Source organism: Ictidomys tridecemlineatus, chromosome 5 (assembly GCF_052094955.1).
Source record: "Ictidomys tridecemlineatus isolate mIctTri1 chromosome 5, mIctTri1.hap1, whole genome shotgun sequence".
Taxonomy (NCBI): Eukaryota; Metazoa; Chordata; class Mammalia; order Rodentia; family Sciuridae; genus Ictidomys; species Ictidomys tridecemlineatus.
In genome coordinates this window covers 110,576,708-110,597,038 of record NC_135481.1, presented here as the reverse complement: position 1 = coordinate 110,597,038, position 20,331 = coordinate 110,576,708, and the positions used below count along the sequence as shown (strand labels likewise).

The window sequence follows — 20,331 nt, the reverse complement described above, 5'->3', positions numbered from 1 at the left end:
ATTTCTGGTTACTATTTATGTGCTAAATTCCGATTTCAAAAACTTTGACTTGTTATTACTTTACAATTTTTTTTAAACTGTAAGTGTATTCTGTGACAGCAGAATCATTGCTTTTGTAGGATTAGGTTTTCATTTAACCCTTTGTGGCCCCCTCCTTATTTTAGCCCTGAAGAATCCAAATGGAGCAATAGTCTGTGCATGACGGCACCCTGAGATGCAGTCGGGGCATAGGCTTTGGGGTCAGAGAGGCCAGGTTTTGACATATTCATAACTGCCTCTTAGGTACTTAGATTCTTTATATCTCAGTTTTCCCAACTTGTAAAGCAGTCATGATAACAATTTTTCCCAGAGTAGGTGTAAGGTGCTTCTGGGGTGTTGTTTACCCTGTGCTTCCCTAGGTTGAAGCTGACTCGGTTCTTTTTCAGTCCCTAGCACTCCATGAGGACTTAGGATGTAGGCTTTGGGGCAGGGGGCCTCCTTGGTTCAGGTGATGTCTCATGGTCCACTAATAGAAAGCTATTTCTGGTTAAAATTCTACAAAGATTTTATAAAGATTCACAAAAGAGATAATCATATAGTTATATCTTGTTTCCCTAAATTTGCCAGTTTATCCTAAGAATGTTTATATGTTGGTCGGGAGTTGCTTAAACATTTAAGGTTGGAGAATGGAATACAAGGTTTTTGGAAGGTATGGCAATGGTGTCATACGAGTTTGTTCATTCATCAATTTTTTTTCCACAGACTTCTATAAAGCATTGCTATTGCTGGGCCTCAGGCATACCAAGTTGAACTCCAGAAGAGCCTGGGCATGTCTCTGAGGACTCAGAACTTCAAGAAGCATGTGCTTCCAAGTAGGCAGTCCATATTACTGAAATTTAAATATTCTTTATGTTATAAAAATTATTGGATTATCTATAAAATTGAAAAAAATTTAAACTGATAGCTTTATATTAAACTTTCTACATTATCTTTTGTGTTTGGAAGGTTGAAATAAGTTTTAAGAAGGCTTCTGTGGAATGGTAAAATATCTAAACACTACTAACCAGGAGTTTTAGCTGGTAAAGAATGTTAAAATATACCTGTCAGGCATATATGTGTGAGTCCACATGCACATGTGTATATAAATGTGTGTACGCCGTACATACACACCTTTGCCATACCTTCTATATGCACATATATATGCATGTCTGTGTATATATATTGTTTTTAGGAATAGCACAGCTATCATCTTTAGTCAGATCTGATGGATGGATCAGGTCTTTGAGAGTTAGAGACTGTAGCATCCTGGAATTGGATGGTGGGAGACTTGTAGAATCACATACACCATCTTGTCTTATAGCTAAGAAAATGGAGACTGAGCAAACTTTTATGGCTTTAGCCAAGATCCATAGATCTGGACCAAACTCCGTGACCCCTGACTTCCACTTCCATGCTACTACATTATTTTCCCATACTGACCTCTGCATGATGAGCCGTTTTCAATGTAAATAAAAACAAGGGTATACTTGTTCCCCTCCAGTAACCTCTCATACTAAATATGGAGTGTGTTTCTGCCCAATTATCAGAATCAGGACTTGTTCCTGAGGCAGCTGACTAAGTAGCTCCTGTATTGTGTCAGAGCAGAGATAAGGGAGGCAGGGGACACCAGGCCTGGGGTGTGTGCTTCACATCAGAGGCAGGCTGGGCTTTGGCTTGCTGTCTGCCTTCCCCGCTTCTTATTTCTTACCAGATGAATGGCATCATATGCCACAGGTGTATCAGTAATTTCTGAGTTTTTTTCCCACTAAAAATGACCTCATTGTTTTGTGATTCTTTTCTATAATTATGCAGTAACAGGAAAATAAACCAGCCCTGAGTACAGCCCATAGCAGAAATCGTGTGCTCTTTATGCAAGTTTGATTTATAGACGTGTACTGCAGAGCAGAGTGACTATGAAACATTCATCTTCCCATTGCTGGTTGCCATGGAAATGGAGTACACAGAGCAGTGTCATTCCAGTCCTGGTGATGCCTGCAGTAGTTTATTCCTTTGTTGTTCTCGTTTCTTAAGCAACTGCCTAGCATTCTTTCATCATTACAATTAATCATGCACACAAGTTTTTATCTTTCATCGCACATAGAAACCACAAAAAATGTATGACAAAAATAGGGAGAATTTAAATATTCTTGTGGCTTTAAATATGCATTTGTAATTTCCCCTCTCAGTCCCATTGGAAAAATAGGTCATGGAAAAAAGAAAAGCTCATCTTAATGTACAGAAATTTCAATAAAGAAAGCAATATAGACATTTGAGGAAGAAGCCAGGAAACCATAAGGAACTTGAGATTCTGAGGTTCCCTGGTGTTTGAATCTAAATAAGCCTGCATTCTGGGTGATGTCACCCTCACTACTCCCCCTAAACCTAGAAGTCCCTGAGCTATATATAGTCAACTCTCCTTTGGTGGTGTTTTGTTAGTCTCTTTAATGGCTTGAACAACCTAAATATTTGCTGGATAGACATGGTAGATATGAGAGTGGGGATCCTTTTTTTTTCTTTAAGACTGTTAAAGTTCAAGACTTTATTTCAGTGCAAGTAAAGGGAATTCTAGCTATTTTTCTTTACTTTTTAATGAAATCATCTCACTCCAGTCTTATCTCACATGGTTCGTATAACATACAACAAGTAATAAATGGGTGTTGACCATCTACTGCTGTCTTCTGTTGGACCGCAGGCTACTCTGTTGTTTTCAGGAGTGTGTTCTGGAATAACTGGGTCTAAATCTGTACTCCATTACTTATCAACTGTGAGATCTTGGAAAACTCTCAACTGGCCTTCTTTCTCCCATCTGTAGTGTGAGTAGTTATAGAATTAAGATAATGGATTTTTGGTAGGGGAAATAATTCATACAAGGGGCTTAACTCTTGCTTGGCACAAGATAAGTGCTCCGTCAGTGGAGACTCTTGTCATGGTGGTGGTGGTTCTATTGCTATGACCCCTCAAGGCCAAGAACACTGTGCTCCAACCTGGGAGTGAGACTCAGTTCATTGACATCAGCTCTGGCCCCAAAGCCCAGGGACTATTACAGGCTCTGAGTTCACAACATGATGTCAGTGGTTTGTCAGACTTGAGCTACGTGCACTTGTTTCTTCTCAATGCTGAAGGTATTAGGATGGTAGCCCAGATGTTTACTGTGCCTCTATATCTGGAACTCGGAGAGAAGGCTGCTCCAGGCAGTCCTGGATGATACAGATTTCTCAGGTGTGACCTGGATTTGATCTTAAAGGAGCAGCGTGTGCAGCACCTTGGGAGGGAGGGAGTTGTCTGCAGGAACTTGTCTTGGGGAAGGTTCTGGCGCTTGCCCGCGGAGCCCGAATTGGCCTCTGCTCTGCTGCCTTTCCTTCCTCATCCTCCCCTTGTCACTCAGGGACTTCGGCATCCCTTCATCCTTCCTAGAATTGAAGCTTCCCGAGCTGGTGGCAGAGCGTTCTTTGTTGAAGTTCAGTCTCCTTGGCAGTCCTCCAGGGCACACGGCAATTCCTATTTATTTGATTTAGCCTTTGTTTGGTTAGCCTTGTATTTTGTCTGTTTTCCTTTGTGAAGTTCTTTTTTCCCCCAAATTTTCATGTTTAAATTCCTTGGACTTCATTTCTATTTATTTTGCCAGCTTGCTTCATAGTATTGCTAAAAGTTGTTTGCCTTAAGCTATCACAAACGAGTAGTCTTGGATTAATTCGTCTCCCCCACGTCTGCGCCATCACGTGGGACTAGGTATAGCTTGGAATGATTAAAGCAGAAGAGCCTTTCCAGCTTGCCCTTTGCCCAGGCCACACTTTCCTGCTTCCCAGTCTTCTTTGTTTGGCTCTTTGTTTCTCCCTGTCCCCGGCTCATGTCAGTTTTAAAGAGAGAGAAGTAGTTTAATTTTCTGAATGCTTTTGTTCTCCCTCCTCTTCAGTGGAGTTTACCAGATGCTTCATGACTGATCATCCCTGAGTTAAAAATGTGTCCAATTTTTGTCTTCCAAGTGAAGCTTGCAACGCTCTCACTTGGGTATTCTGTATGTACCCTTGTGTGTGTGTGTGTGTGTGTGTGTACACAAATCAGTGACTGAAACTTTGACTCTCTGTGGACATTTTCAAAGCCTCCTGAGAGCCCAGGTTTTCTGAGTGGTCTTGACCTCACTCAAGGTGTCCAGTGTGTGCTCTTGTCTTCTTTGTCCTGCAGTGACTCTAGGAGGCACCTTTGCCCTGTGTGCTTCAGTCTCAGGATAGTTAATCCTGAATGGTGATTCCAAAATACTGTGGGCAGGAAGGATGCTTCATGAAGGCTAGAGGGACCCAAGGCTGGCTTCAGAGGAAATGAAAGCCAGTGAGAGACCAGAAGCGTGGCCCCACCAGGTGGAGGGAGCGTGTGTGTGGGCAGTGTGAGTCTGCAGAGATGGGCAGGGGAGTGGGCACAACTGGGAGCTTAGTAGAGCTAGTCTGCCCTTCAGTACACTGGTTTTTGTCGGGTAGATGAGTTGGTGGGGTAATAATGCAGAGTAATAAAGTTTGAGAAGTAGGCAGGGGCCAGATCATGAAGGCCTCAGAAGACTTACCAAGAAGTTTGACCTTTATCCTGAGGACACTGGAAAGCCATTGACATGCTGTAAGTGGGGAAGTGACATGATCAGCCTTGAGACCTACACAATCTCTCCTGTCATAGTGTAGAGAATGGATTAAAATGTGAGAGAGTGGCCTCTATCCGTGTTGATCCTAGGGACCATCTTCCCAAACTCGGCCCTTTCTTAAATCCACAGTGTTTGTCCAGCTCCACATGTCCAGCTTCTGGCCTTTCCCTGATTAGCATGAGGGCTTTCCCACATTTTAGCTGTCCCTTTCTAGCTTTCTGTCTTGAAGGCCAGGAATCTGCTTTCTCCCAAGCTCTGGGCTTGTTCTTGCTCGAGTGTGAATGTGCATCTGGAGCATCCCTGGGTCCCCATTTCCCTGAGTCCGTTGTTTTGCCCTCCAGCTTGGGTGTCCTAGCTAGGAGTTTGGCATCAGCCTGGATCTAGCCAGTGCTCAGTGATTTCCTAAATTCAATGCAGTTCATGTGGTTGGCTCTTCCCATGCAGCCAGGCCAGACCTGCACCTGAGGAAGTTCCCTTAGCCCTCTTTTCCCCACCAGCTGTTGAGATTCCCAGACAATCCACCATTGATCCCTACTCCATGCCCATATGGAACAGTTAATTCAAGAATACTGATTGAAATAAAAAGAGTTGTACTAACTCATAGGTCTGGGACAAGTTATTTAACCTCTCTATCCCCGTTTTCTTCATCTGTAACTGCAGAGAATGAGAGCCTACATCACAGAATCATTTGGAGCACTGTATATGCAAATGCACATTTAAACACTAGGCCTGGCCCACACTAAGCACTCAGTGTTTATTGTTTTACTAAGATGTCTTGACTTTATTCTAGATCAGGTGGCAGGAGAACAAGAAAATTTCCAACTTCAGGAATAATTGATGACAGCCAAATGAGTATGAATTTTCAAAGACCCCTTCCTCTTATTCACAATGAACAGTAGAGAGATGAGAGTAACATCACATCCTGCCCAGCTGGAGGGCTGTTATGGTGAGTGAGGAGATGATGTGAGGGTGTTATGGCTTGGATGTAAGATGTCCCTAAAAAGCTGACTTGTGAGACAATGCAAGAAGGTTCAGAGAAGAAGAAGTGATTTGAGGGAGCCGTAACCCTATCAGAGAATTAATCAACTTGATGGGATTAATTGAGTGGTAACTGGAGGCAAATTGGGGTGTGGCTGGAGGAGGTGAGGCATTGAGGGCGTGGCTTTGGGGTATATATTTGTATCTGGTGGATGGCGTCACTCTCTCTGCTTCCTGATCATCATGTGACCTGCTTACCTCTGCCACACTCTTCTACCATGATGTTCTGCCTCACCTTGAGCCCCAAAGAATGAAGCCTGCTGTCTATGGATTGAGATGTCTGAAACTGTGAGCCCTCAAATGAACTTTTCCTCCGCTGCGGTTGTTCTGGTCGGGTCTTTTAGTCACAGCTGTGAAAAAGCTGACTGAAACAGAGGGAGGGTTGAAAATAGCCAACACATGTTGAGTGCTTACTGTATGCCAACCCCTATTCAAAATGCTGTACTAATATTAACTCATTTGATCCTCACAACAACCCCACGTGAGGTGGCTACTGTGATTACTTCCATTTTACAGATGAGAAAACATGTACATAAGGCCTAAGTAATTTGGGTAGGATTACATTATCTGATAGAATTTGTCTTTGACTCAACAGTCTGATTCCAGATTGGAAATGCAAATAAGTACCCCCATCATACGAGAGGGGTCTTGACCTTTCCCTCTGTACCTCTCCACCCTACACCCCTCCAGGTATGCCCTTGACAGAGGACTCTGAGTTTCTTTATCAGTCAGATCTATTATAGTCTGCAGATTTAAGGGCCTTTCCAGCTCAATTTCAATAGAATAAAGATCTCAACAGCATATAAATTTTCATAGTAAAAAATAGAGCCATATAATCTATGGCCATAACACTCTCATGGCCCTGAGGTGGTGGATGTATAAGAACACTTCAGTGGAATTGTACATCTTTTCATAAAATTCTGATTTTTTGATAATTTGGTCATAAAATCTTTTGATAAAATATCAAAACCCTCTACTGCAATGCTGTAAAATGTGATTGTGTTAATGGCAGAGAAAATTTGTATCTTAGATTGTCATGAGCTACTCAAACATTATAATGGGAAACATTTATGGCTTACATGATGAAAGACCATGTTTCTCAGAGTCATTTGCTCATCTGCACCTTTTGTGAGGCCTACATACAGATCATTCCATAACTCTTTCTTCTCCATGATGGGGTGGTGGGATGGCATAGGGCTGTTGGTCAGGTGTTAGAAATTTGGATTCTGTGATGCAGGGGAAGTGACTGACATAAGTCTGTCAACCTCCCTGAACTTCAGTTTCCTCTTCTAAAGGTCTTCATGGCTTTAAAACACTAAACCTTGATTCCCTATTTCTATTCTTTTTGTTTATTTACTACTTAAAGCATGACATAGTCAGTAGTAGTACAGGCATTCCTTGGAGATAACTCTGGTTCCATGCAAACCACTGTGATAAAGCAAATATCATTTCATTATAACACAAGTAATATGATTTTTTATATAAAAGTCATGTTTATACTATAGTGTGGTCTATTCAATGGGCAATAGCATTATGTCTTTTAAAACAACATACATAACTCTAATTTGAAGTTTTATTGCATTTTTAAATGCTAACAAACCCCTGAGCCTTCAACAAGTCCCGTGGCTTTTCGGGTAAGGGACTTCCTTCTCTGTGTGGACGCCTGCTGCCTGATCCTGGTGATGGTTGCTGAAGGCTGGGTGGCTGTGGCAGTTTCTTAAAATAAGACAGCAATGACATTTACTTTGTGGATTGACTCTTCCTCTCATGAAAGATTTTTGTTTGATAGCATTTTACCACTAAAGTAGAACTTCTTGCAAAGTTGGAGCCAATCTCTCAAACTCTGCTGCTTTATCAACTAGGTTTACATTGTATTCTAAATCCTTTGCTGTAATTTCACAGTGTTCGCAGCATCTTTGCCAGGTGTAGATTCCATCTCAAGAAGTCACCTTTTTTTTCCGTCCTTCATAAGCTGCAGCTCCTCATTCAGGAAAGTTTGGTGGTAGTGATCCAGTCATATCTCAGGCTCCACTTCTCACCCTAGTTCTTTGGCTCTTTCTACCACAACTGCTGTTATTTCCTTCCCTGAAGTCTTGAGCCCCTCAAAGTTATCCATGAGGATTGGAATCAATTTCTTCAGAACTGCTGATAATGCTGATATTTTGCCCTCCTCCTTGGAATTGTGAATGTTCTTCATGGCATCTAGAATGGGGAATTCGTTCCAGAACGTTTTCAGTTTACTTAGCCTAAATTCATCAGAAGAAATACTCCCTGTAGCAGCTGGTTGGCTTATGAAGTATATTTCTTAAGTAATTGGACTTGAAAATCAAAATTACTACAGATGGATCTTGTATTAGCAGACATGAAGCAACATTAACGTCATTGTACATCTCCATCTGAGCTTGTCGGTGACCAGGTGCATTGTCAGTGAGCAGTAATATTTGGAAAGGCTTTTTTTCCTGAGCAGTAGGGCTCAACAGTGGGCTGGGGTTGATATTTGCAAGGCACAGGCAGAGTACAGTGCATGTAATTCTTAAGGGCCCGAGGACTTTCAGAATGGTAATTGAGCATTGGCTTCCACTTAACGTCACCAGCTACATTAGCCCATCACAAGACACTTTGCCTGTCCTTTGAGACTTCGGCTTCTATCTCACTATGAAGGTTCTCGATGGCATCTTCTCCCAGGAGGAGGCTGTTTCAGTGGCATTGAAAGCCTGCTGCTTGGTGTGGCCACCTTCATCAGTGGTCGTAACAGATCTTCTGCATAATTTGCTGCCATTTCTACTTCAGCACCTGCTGCTTCATCCTGATGTTGAGATGGTGTCTTTCCTTAAACCTCATGAACCAACTTCTGCCAGCTTCGGATTTTTGTTCTGCCACTTCCCCTCTTCTTCCTAAAATCGAAGATGGTTGGAGTTTTGCTCAGCATTAGACTGTGGCATAAAGGAATGCTATGACTCTGATCTTCTGTCCAGGTCACTAAAACTTTCTCGGTATCGGCAGGAAAGCTGTTTTGCTTTCTGATCACTCACATGCTTGCTGGAGTAGCACCTTTAATTTCCTTCCAGAGCTTTCCCTTCGCATTTTCAACCTGTCTCATTGGTGCCAGAGGCCTAGCTGTTAGCCAGTGCTGGCTCTCAGCACGTCTTCCTCCCTAAGCTTAACCATTTCTGGTTTTGATTTATAACGAGAGATGTGACTCTTCCTTTCACTTGAACACTTGGATGCCATCATAGGGTTATTAATTGGCCCAATTTCAATGTTGTTGTGTCTCAGGGAATAGGGCCGTCCCAGGAGAGGGAGAGAGATGGGGAACGCTGGTCAGTGGAGCAGTCAGAACATGCACAGCATTGATCACTTAAGTTCACCTTGTACGTGGGTGCAGTTGGTGGCCCCCAAAACAATTACAATAGTAACACCAAATATCACTGATTCCAGGTCTCTATAAAGACATAATGATAAAAAGTTTGAAATATCGTGAAAATTAACAAAATGTGACACAAAGACACGAAGTGAGCACATGTTGTTGGAAAAATGGCACCAATAAACTTGCCACGGACTTTCAGTTTGAAAAAAACAAAATTCTGTGAAGCACAATTGTGAAACTCCAATAGTTTGTGGCTGTGCAGTGATATAATGGCAAAAAGTAAGAAAAGAAATGATTTTGTTTCATTAATTTCATTCAACATTATTTAGCAAGAGGTTATTAAGCACCTACTACATACATGATTACTACATACTAGAGGGCTGGGGATGTGGCTCAAGCAGTAGCGCGCTCACCTGGCATGCGTGCAGCCCGGGTTCGATCCTCAGCCAGCACCACATACAAACAAAGATGTTGTGTCCGCCGAAAACTAAAAAATAAATATTAAAAAAAAATTCTCTCTCTCTCTCTCTCTCTCTCTCAAAAAAAATCTGAAGCTAAACTACATACTAGATACATTTCATTGCCAGTGTTTTTAATAATTACAATGTTAAACTCTCAGGCTTACTTGGGACTTATCTTTCTTCATTTCCACATAGCTATTTTATGTGGAATAAAATAATTTTATTGCTGTAATTTTAGACTCTTTAATTTTGTTTTCTTATACCCTAAACAAACAAACAAACCTGTCATCTCAAAGGGATTCTTAACATGTTACAAATTCCTATTAAATTGTGCACAATACTCTTCTTTTAATTTTTCAGTGTAAAGAAATGTTTAAACCTTCTAGGCTATGTTTCTCGGGAGGGAATAAACATAGCCATCAAATGTTCAATTCTAGCCCAGATGGGTCAGTTGACATACTAGTTTTAATGAGTTGCAATAATGAAGTTGTCATAAAACTGGAGGCTTCTTCAGGTTGTAAATTACCCAGGCCCAAATGCTGTAGAAAATTTACAAGGCCTGCCGTTACAATAGACTGTTTTAAATTATCTCAGTTATATTGAACTGAAACCAAACTTGATAAAAGTGTATCAGGTAGTCATGAGTTGATATGACAAAAAAGAGTTAATGGGCTATTCATCAAATGATAAACTAGATAATGATTGTGACAAAAGTTATCTGTCATTTTTTAATGCTGTAATGAGTTCCAGGCATTGTCATTATCTCATTTATCCTCATGATAACCTAATGAGTTGTACAGTATTACTATAATTCCTGTTTTTCAGATAAGAAAACTGAGCTGAAAGAGGTTAATGTTCCCAAAGTCACATACTTTTAAATAGTTTTCTGCACCTGTCATTTTACACTAAGTACATGCCACTCACCTGATGTTGCTATACAGTGCTTCTCTCTTAAAGGTAGATAGAGCTGGGGACCAGTCCCCCTACCATTTGGGCTGTTACTCTGCAACTAGAAACTGAAAGTCCCCATGTACGTGTATGAGGATAGGATTTTTTTTATAGTAACTATAGTAACTCTCGCATATACTGAGCTAATTGAGTTGAGATCTCCAGTAATCCCCCAAACCTTGTTATTCAAGTCCCATCTCACTAGAAAAGAAACACATGCATTCGCGGATTACAGCAGTCAGTTGATTGAAAAGATGGCCACAATAACTCCTCCCACCCCTATGTCTCTGCTCTTTACAGTGACTTGACTGTCCTTCCATCAATGTGTAGGATTTATTTCTCCACTCCCTGAATCTAAGCTGACCTTTTGCGTTTGACAAAAGATGTAGCAAAAAATAACAAGTTATCAAACCTAAAGGTGGTTTGGGGAAGCCCCCCAACAAAGGATCCCATATGAAGCCAAACCTTTTGCCCCACTGCCCTTGAATTTGACCTCATTGTGTGCATATAGTAAATGTCCTTGGAGATGCTTCTTTAACTTGAGTTTGAATGCATTTTACATAGAAGTCATCTTAAAGGTCTATAATACATTGTGATTATTCCCATGCATTTATCCTATGATTTTAAATAGTTCTGTTTTGTATCTTAAGAGTTTCTTAAATATCTGATATTTTCACAAGTCTAAGTTAAAAAAAAAAAAACTTGCATTCTTGTGTTCTTGGTTTGCAGACACCCCAGAATTGCCCCTTCCTTTCTCTCCTACCCATTATATGGAAACAGTCTGTATTTGCCAAGTGGCAAAACAGCCTTTACTTGACAGTGTATATTTCACTTATGTGCAAAAGCTATATTCCAGTAACATTTTCTTTCATGGAAAATGACCATTTCTTCCAGGAGCATATAATTTTTTTCAAATGCATGAAGTTTTAAAAATGAAACTTCATATCAGACAGAATGATCTTTGGTTTTATAAAAGTGGAATGTTTTTTATAGTCTGTGGCTGTTCATTATTTTAAAACCTATTAGTTATAACAGGTACAGTTGAAAAATGAAGAGGTTTAAATTTAACTTAGAAAAATACCTCATTGTAGTTAGATTCTGAAACTGTGCCAGTAAAACTGTGTTTGAATGATTCTTGAATTTACTTTTTAAGGGATAGCTTTCTGCTTTAAATGTGTATTCAGTAAAGCACAAGTTATTCAAATTCTAGTAGATGTGTACAAGAGCTAGATCCATGTGTAACGCAAATGTGGCGTTGTTTGCTGGGCTTTTTACACCTAATGACTGACCTAATATGTAATATTTCCTTTTTCTGGCTGATAGAAGAAATCACATTTTATTAGCATTTTATTCAGTAATATATTCACATTGTGTTTCGCTTCTCATTATGTCTCATACTACAAGAATACCCCGTGACATGTTGAGATAGCTAGTATCACTGCTAGAAAAGTACAAGGTAATTTGGATAGAAAAATAATGTAATAGCTTTAGTAACAGACTATAATTAAACTAGTGCCTAGAGTAAAAATAGTGAAAGGACTATTTTTAGTTTTTATTGGGCCAGATCACTAAGATTAAAATACATAAATAACTTTCACTTTGAGGTGTTCTTAGCGCTATCAGATTTCTAATATCTAAGTCTAAGTATTAATAATTTTATCTAATCACAGTACTTCATTGTTTATAGCTCCCCACATTTTAAAGTAAACTCAATATCTAAAATTTTGAATATGATTAAGTAGGCAACACATTTGTCACATTTTTGGAAATCTTGGGATTAAGGAGTTTTAAATTGGGCCACTATGTTAATCAGCTTTCTGTTGCTCTGACAAAATACCTGAGAAAGTAACTCAGAGGAGGAAAGGTTTATTTTGGCCCACAGTTTCTGAGGTTTCAGTCCATGGTCACTTGGCTGTCATTACTTTGGGCCTTTGGTGAGACAGAACTTCATGGCAGGAAGCATGTTGTGAAGCAGAGCTGCTTACCTCATGGCAACTGGGAATCAGAGGAGGGGATCAGAGGGAAGAAGAGTGGAAGAGAAAGGGACAGGGACGAGATAATGCCCCCGTTGACCCACTTCCTCCAACGAGGCTGCCCCTCCTACAGTTTCCACCAGCTCCCAGTAATGGGTTCGTAATCTGATGGATTAATCCCAAGATGAGGTTAGAGCACTCACGATCCCGTCACCTTCCCGAAGGCCCACCCGAATACTGCTGGGCTGAGAACAAACCTGCAACACGCAGAGGACATTCGGATCCAAATTACAACTAGCTATATTTGTTCACCCACTCGGGAAGTGACTGTTCAACACCAGTGTGCCCAGCATCTTTTTGGTGCTGATGATAGAGCCACCTACAAAAGCAAGCAAAGTCCCTGCTCCCAGGGAACTCCTGGTTTCCTTGTAGAAGGCAGATAACTGAGCAGGCTGTTTCTGTTAGGGATAGAATACCACAGGGAAAGTAAAGCAATAGGTGGCAGCAAATGACTGAGTGTGGTCGTGGGGGCGGGTGTTAGGTCAGGGAGTTGGACAAGGTGTCCTTGAGGGGTGATAATAGAAGTAAGACCTAAATGACAAAGAACTGCTTTCCATCTAGAAGAGCCACCCAGAAAGAGGAAAAGCAGTTGCAAAGGCTTGGCATGCGTAAATACTTGCAGGATTGAGAAACTAAAAGAAAACTGTAGTGGCTGGGTTGCAGTGAGCTGAGGCAGCAAAGTCGGAGTGAGACTTGAAAGGTAGTCGGGGACACTACCTGCTCTTCCTGCTGCTGCCCCAGTGAGTTTCTATGATCATGTGAGTTGTATCCTGTATTGCACTATGCTATATTGTGATCTCACGCCATATCATGTATTTATATTGCGTTAGTGTAATGTATTTTTGTTCATATTCCATGTAAACAGGGAGATGAAGGGCCATTAAAAGGCCTAGAGCCCTTGGGATAGGTTTTCTGATATTCCCAGTGTTCCGAGTCATCTGGTGGGTTGCAGTATCCCAGAGTCAGTCTCTACCACCTCCCATGCCCATTCCTGATTGTCAGTTCAGTTCAGTTCAGCAGATACTATCTGGTACATACTGGGCCTAAGAAGCCCAGGGGCTGTGAGAGTTGAATGCAGCAGAATCTGTGGTAGGCTTTCATTAAGAGACAGCTGTGCTGGACTGTATTGTATTTCAATCACTCAGCACCTACCTTTTCTACCACCTTATTTATCCTTAGGTTACAAACTGTGAAACGATAGATAGTAAGAGCCAAATCTCTCATTTAAATATTAGGGATTCATAATATTAGCAGTCTTAATTTGTTCTTCTACATCGGACACATGGAACATGAAAAAATGATTTCGAGGCCTGCACGTGCATAAGACCAAGAGGTGTTTATCATCTAAATCCCTCTCTTTTGAGAGGAACAAAGGAAGATTTAAAAATTAACAGTTTAATAAAATGTATGGAAGCCTAAAAATACATATTTTTGACCATATAACTTGAATTGATTAAATTTACACTATAATAATTTAAAAGATACAAAAGCATTCCCTGTGGAGCTGAAAAAATGACTATAATAAATGAAGGAAAGTGATCAACAGCCAGCCAGTGTATAGTACAGTCAGTTAACAGCAAGCACCACAGGATCAACACAGGTCATGTGCTATCTTCCACGCTTGACCTTTTTTCCAAATGTAAAGGCAGATTAATCCAAACTAGCTCTGTTAGCTATTAGTTTAGACTTCCACCTGAAATCAGCCTTTGAGTGGAGCATGAATCATCGCTCATACCTGCACTAGTTTTCTCCTGGCAGTTAAGGAATTTAAAAAATATATATTCTTTTAAATGAAGCCACGCAGATCTGAAGACTCTGTCCTGTCATTGTGGTTGTGAGTCAGCATCTGATTTAGACTAGGGCATCAGAAGACAACATAGACTTTCTTTCTCAGTGTCTTCAGACCATGTGTAGCCAAAATATACTGACTTAAAATTTCCACTGAATTAAACTTTGCAGTGATTTCTAAGTCATTGAAATGCATTTTCAAGAGCACTTATTGAATTTCCCTTCAGAGATAATTAATAAAAATACTTTCCAATTAAAAAAAGAGAGAAAAAAGCAATAATTTATGTTTTGTTATGGCAAAGTAAGTTCTAGAACCTTTCCGTGATTTACTGATAGCAGTTCCACTCCTTGGATGCTTAATTTGCTTTATTCTTTCCAACTCGCCCCAAGTCTGTGGTTTAGTAGATTTTCCTCCTGTTCAGAATGAAGCTGTAGAAGCCAGCACCACATTTAGTATCCATCTCTAGGCACGGCCAATCCCTATTCCTCTGGCTGTATTCCAGAGGGTTCTGGAAAAGTGCTGACAAAGCCTGAGTGTGACCGGGCAGGACATTTTAGGCAGTTCTCACAGCCTTTTCAGCTCTGCTTCTTATTTTCTCCTAGATGCATATGTGGGGTGTGTGTGTGTGTATGTGTGTGTATGAAATATTTGATGCAAAAAAAATCCATATATGTTCATCTCAAGTTTAGAAACAACATTCCAATCTAACCCTGGTTGAAGCCCCTGGTTGAATTAGCTTTGGCTAATTGTATTTCCCTTCCTCTGCCTCATAGATAATGACTGTTTTGAATTTTTAAAAATCAATCATGTGTATCTTTATATTTTTTGACACAGATTACATATCTTAAATGATATATAGTATTATTTTGCTTATTTTTAAGCCTTACATAAATGTAAATTGCTTTTTGTTTTATCATTATATTTTACTACTTATCTGCATCGATACATGCATCTTTCATTTATTTTCCCTGATTTGTAGTATTGTGTTGAAGTTCAAGGGGGCTCAATAACTACCCTCTTTTACCATCCTAAATGAGAAACAGTCTCAAGTGCAAGAGAGTAGTAGATAGAAATATCAATTTTATTAGAGAGGTATATTTTTCAAAGGAGTGGGCTTGCTAAAAGGCAGCTCAAATTAAGCAGACTTACTCTTGCAGTCATAGACTTTGGAATTTACCCAGGGTTCCCCTCAAGTGGACCTGCCCCTCCAGCCATGTGAAGGGAACAGGAGTAAAAGCAAAGGCCTTTCATCCTGTGAGACTTATAGGCCCTTATAGAGAAAAGGAGGAGGGAACACCAATTAGACACCATCTCTCTAGGGTGAGTGGTGAGGCAGAGGTAGGCTGGAAATGTTATTCCAAAAGAGGAATAAAGAGATCCCTCTGCATGGAAATAGAAAAAAAATAGAAAGTTTCCCCAGAACATTTTTCCATTTTATACCATAATATGTGCGGGTGTTTCTATTGACTGGCTTGTTTATTGTTTTCACAAGTGGTGCTGCAGTGACTGCTCTTATTAGGTGTCTCCGAATCCACCTGTGGGAGGGATTCTGCAGGGGTACAGTAGCAGGGACTTAGCCCACACTCACAAGCAGCTCCAGTTGCGGACTCTCGCCCTGTTCCCTGCAGTTCCTTTCTATCCACAGCCTCACCAATGCTTATAACCAAATTCTCATTTTTGCCATTTGAAAAGTGTGAAGTGACATCCTATTATAACTTTAATATCCCTGATTACTAATAAAAACTCAGTGTGATGTCTCCTAAGTATTTGAGTTTCCTGTTATGTCAGTTTCCTATTCATATTATTAACCCACACAAAAAACACTGTGCTGTCTATTTTAAGTTGCTTTATAGGAGTCTTTATATATTCCAGGTGCCAATTCTTTGTCATTTTTAAGTCATTACCTATTGGTAGTTTGGAGGGAATGGAATGTCTTTTGATATATATCTAAAGAGATGTTTTTCTAAAGATTTTCAGAGAATCTGAAAAAAAGAGAAAGTGTAGGACCCTTTGACATATCTAAATTCTACAATTTTGTGGAGAATCTGGCCGTACTTGAACATGCTGATAGAATGTACTTGACCATTTTTTGCCTGTTGGAGGACTTACATTATCTTGGAACAATTGCTAATCTTTCATTCCTAGGTTAGCCAGTTTGAACAATGTTTATGCAAGATTTGTCTTACTTTTTAAATTATTTTACATAATAATTTAAATTGTGACTTTCACCTCAGTCTCCTTGCATAAGAAGACTATCCCATAAAACACCTCTGAATTACCACACAGTGTGTTTGCTCGTCACTTGGAAATTGTCACTTGGAAATTCTGTGCGTTACACACCTTGTCCATTTTAACCAGTCCCTTGGTGATGCCAGGTTATGACTTGGATGTGGTTTTCCCCAAAGGTGTGGTGCTGGAAGCTTGTTCCCCAGTATGGTAATGTTGGGGTGGTTGAGGCTTTGAAAGGTGGGCCCTCAGCTGAGTGCAGTGACACATACCTGTAATCCCCATAATGTAGGAGGCTGAGGCAGGAGGGGCAGAAGTTTGAGGAATGCCCCAACTTAGTAAGACCCTAAGTAATGCAGTCAGACCCTGTCTCAAATTAGAAAAGTTTAAAGGAAAAAAAAAAAAGACCAAAGATGTAGCTCAACAGTAGACTGTCCCTAAGTTCTGTCCCCAGAACAACAACAAAAAAGGTGGAAGGTAATTATGCTGGAGGCTCCGTCTTCACATACGCTGGTCTCACAGCGTGGGCCGTTTTCATAGGCACGAATTAGTTCTTGAAAAAGCAGGTTGTTCTGTAGCAAGGACTCACGTGTTTGGCCTTTTCAACAGGCAGCTGTTTCCCTTTCCAGTACCCCACCATGTCACAACGCAGACAGGGAGCCTCACCAGGATGCCAGTACCTGACTCTATACCCTCCAGCCACCAAAATCATGACCCAAGTCAACCTTTTTTACTTATAAGTTATCTAGCCTCAGCAATTTTTTATAGCAAGACAAAACAGACAGAAATATGCTTCATTCTTTCCTTTTAACTTGTGGATGTGGTCTTCATCCAAAGCCACTTCATACTAAATTCAATTTGATGATACTTGTAATAGGATAGTATATCAAGATTTTACTAATTCTTCATAAGAATAGTTTCTTATAGGACCATAGACTTTCATCAACAAAAAAGCCTTAAAGAACCTATGGCATAATCTCTTATTTATCACATTGAGATTAAATGACACATCTGGCATCACACGCCTTAGAAATAGAAAAGGGTTAGGACCCAGGTCTCTCAGCCCTTGACACAGTGTTTTTTTCACTGCAATGGATTGTAGAACCACAGCTTTATTCTCTATTTTCATGCAGTTAGTATATATTTCTACAGTTAGATTTCCTGGACTGATAGATTTCGGTGCATTTGGATTTTTGTTTATGGAATCTTTTTTGTCTCTTAATTAGCTTTATGGAAGTAATGTATACTGTTTCTCTTCCTTATTTTCGACTGTATTTACATGCTAGTCTTTCCAACAGGTTGTATAAATAAGTTAAATGTTATGGTAAATTATTCCAAAATGGCACATTAACAGTTTGCATAAATTAAAACTATGGTGCAATACTTTGAATCAGGTTGTAAGTAGATGTAAATTTGTAAATGTATGTAGTTAATTTTTAAATATAATTTCCCACACATGACTGTATTTATTTTATTTATTTAAGTTAGTGTGTTTAACAATAAAATTAGTACTTTCAACTCAAGAACCAAAACCTCTATTTACTCCTATATACTCACGTAGTGCTCTGTGCCATCTCCCTGCCTTCCTCCACAGAAGCCACTTCCAGAATCCCTCTGCTTTGAAAATTCAGACATATGTATGTATATATGTATGTTTGATAAATATACACATCTATGTCTTTTGTTAATACATAGTCTTCCTTGTTTTAAAACTTTATGAAAAAGAATCTCAAATGTATGTAGTCCTTTGTGAATCACTTTTCATTCACCAGTGATCCTAGTTATTTATCCTTATTTCAAGTGTAAATCACTCAAATTATATGTACATAGTATTCACCTGTGTGGATTTACCAGAGTTTATCTATTTCTTCTTGATGGATTCTTAGTATTTTCTTCCAATTTTTTTTGGTTTTGCCCTAACTAATGATACTGTATGAATATTCTTGTATCTTAACTACCAGTGCTCATGTGCAAATGCCAGCCTTGGATAGATATCTACTTAGAAGCCAAAATGCTGAGCTGTGAGGTACGTAAATGTTTACTTAGATAGTGCCAATGTGCTGTGTTACAATGCCAAGTGATATTTCCAACCATTGATATCCACTGACGCTCCTACCAGCAGTGAGAGGTGCTGTTGCCCCCCCACTCTTGGTATTGTCAGACTTCTTACTCTTTTCCAGTTGAGGGGCTAACCAGCCTCATTTGGGGCTCTCTCCTGACTTAATGAAGCTCTCTATCATCTTTATTTACAATTGATTCTGGAATTTTCCCCATTATATTTCCTATTGACTTGAAAATATTCTTTATATTCATTATTGATACAAAGATTTTTTTCAGTTAACAAATATCTTTTCCCACTTATGGCTTGTCTTTTTACTTTCATGAGTATTTTTAGAGACATAAACAAAATTTAATCTGGTTGAATTTATGAACCCTTTTAATAATTAGAGTGTATCTTACTCAAAGAGAAATATTACCTGTATTTTCTTTATAAAATTTAGAGTTATCCTTTTGAGTTGAATCCTTAATTCTTCTAGGACTGATCTGAGTGTGGCATAGTGTGCAGGAACACAGCTTCACTTTTTTCCCCCATATGGACAAGATTTTCAGCTCTTTTTATTGATAGTGCCCTTTTTTCTCTACTGTTCTGCATGCTGCCTCTGTTCCTGTGTTTTCAGTCCCATTTGTCATTTTATCTGTGCCTGTATCAATCTCTCATTGTCCTCATAAAATCTTAATAATAATAAGGTAAGTCTGCCTCCTTAGTCTTTTTTTTAGCAGTTTCTTGGTTATTTCCAGTTCTCCACTTATTCATATAAATTCTTGAATAGACTTGTCTAGAACCTAAGTTCACATTTTAATGAATTACAAATGAATTTCTGGAAAATTGACATATGTTTTACATATTTATTTTATCTTATGCAGTAATGGGATTCACTGTGGCATATTTGTATATGCAAGTAATATAATTTGATCAATCTCATTCCCCAATATCTTTTCTTTCCCTCCCTTCTTCCCTTCTTCTTGATCTTCTTCCTCTACTCATCTACTGCTCCACTTTTTTTATTAGTCCATTATACGTAAAAGTGAGATTCATTGTGGTATATTTGTCCATCGACATAGATGATTTGGTCAATTTCATTCCCACGGCTTCCCCTCGCCCTCTCCTCCTCCTTCTCTCTCAGTCTCCTTTCTCTGGTCTATTGGCCTCCCTTACACTCCTTTTCTTTTTTTAACTCCTTGTTTTTCTCTTTATCATCTGCACATGAGAGAAAATGTTTGACCCCTGACTTTCTGAGTCTGGCTTATTTTACTTAGCATGATGTTCTCACTTCCATCCATTTACCAGCAGATGACAATTTCATCCTTCTTTATGGCTGAGTTAAACTCCATTGTGAATATAACCACATTTTCTTTATCCATTTATCTGTTGATGGACAGCTAGGCTGGTTTGATAACTTGGCTATTGTGAATTGCACTGCTATAAACAATGGTGTGTGTGTATCACTATAATATGCTGATTTTGGTACTTTTGGGTAAATTACCCACGAGTGGAATAGCTGGGTCATATAGTGGTTCCATTCCTACTCTTTTAAGGAATCTCCGTACTTTAGAGAAATCCATACTGATTTTCAAAGTGGTTGTATAATTTGCAGTCCCACAACAATGCAGAATGTACTCTTTCCCCTACATTCTCACCACTTGTTATTTGTATCCCTCTTTTTTCTTTCTTTCTTTTCTTTTTTTTTTCTTGTAGCAGGGATTGAACCCAGGGGCACTTAGCCACTGAGTCACATCCCCAGTCCTTTTCTTAAAATTTTTTT

General features: G+C 39.5%; 1 protein-coding gene across 5 annotated transcripts in view; it reads left to right on the top strand.

Annotated features, from left to right (window-relative positions):
* Efcab11 (EF-hand calcium binding domain 11) overlaps window positions 1-20,331 on the top strand; it is a 156,553-nt gene that overhangs the window by 47,055 nt on the left and 89,167 nt on the right. The window contains exon 6 of one of the 5 annotated variants that reach the window (XR_013439211.1): window positions 742-851. The exons of 3 other annotated variants lie outside the window; for them this stretch is intronic. Coding sequence is in view for 1 of the 2 variants with exons in the window: in XM_078050705.1 (XP_077906831.1) it covers window positions 18,469-18,532 (64 nt within the window). In the remaining variant the exon portion in view is untranslated. Of the gene's footprint in view, window positions 1-741; window positions 852-18,468; window positions 18,548-20,331 lie in introns of those variants that run through there. One more of the 5 variants, XM_078050705.1, reaches the window with a different exon arrangement.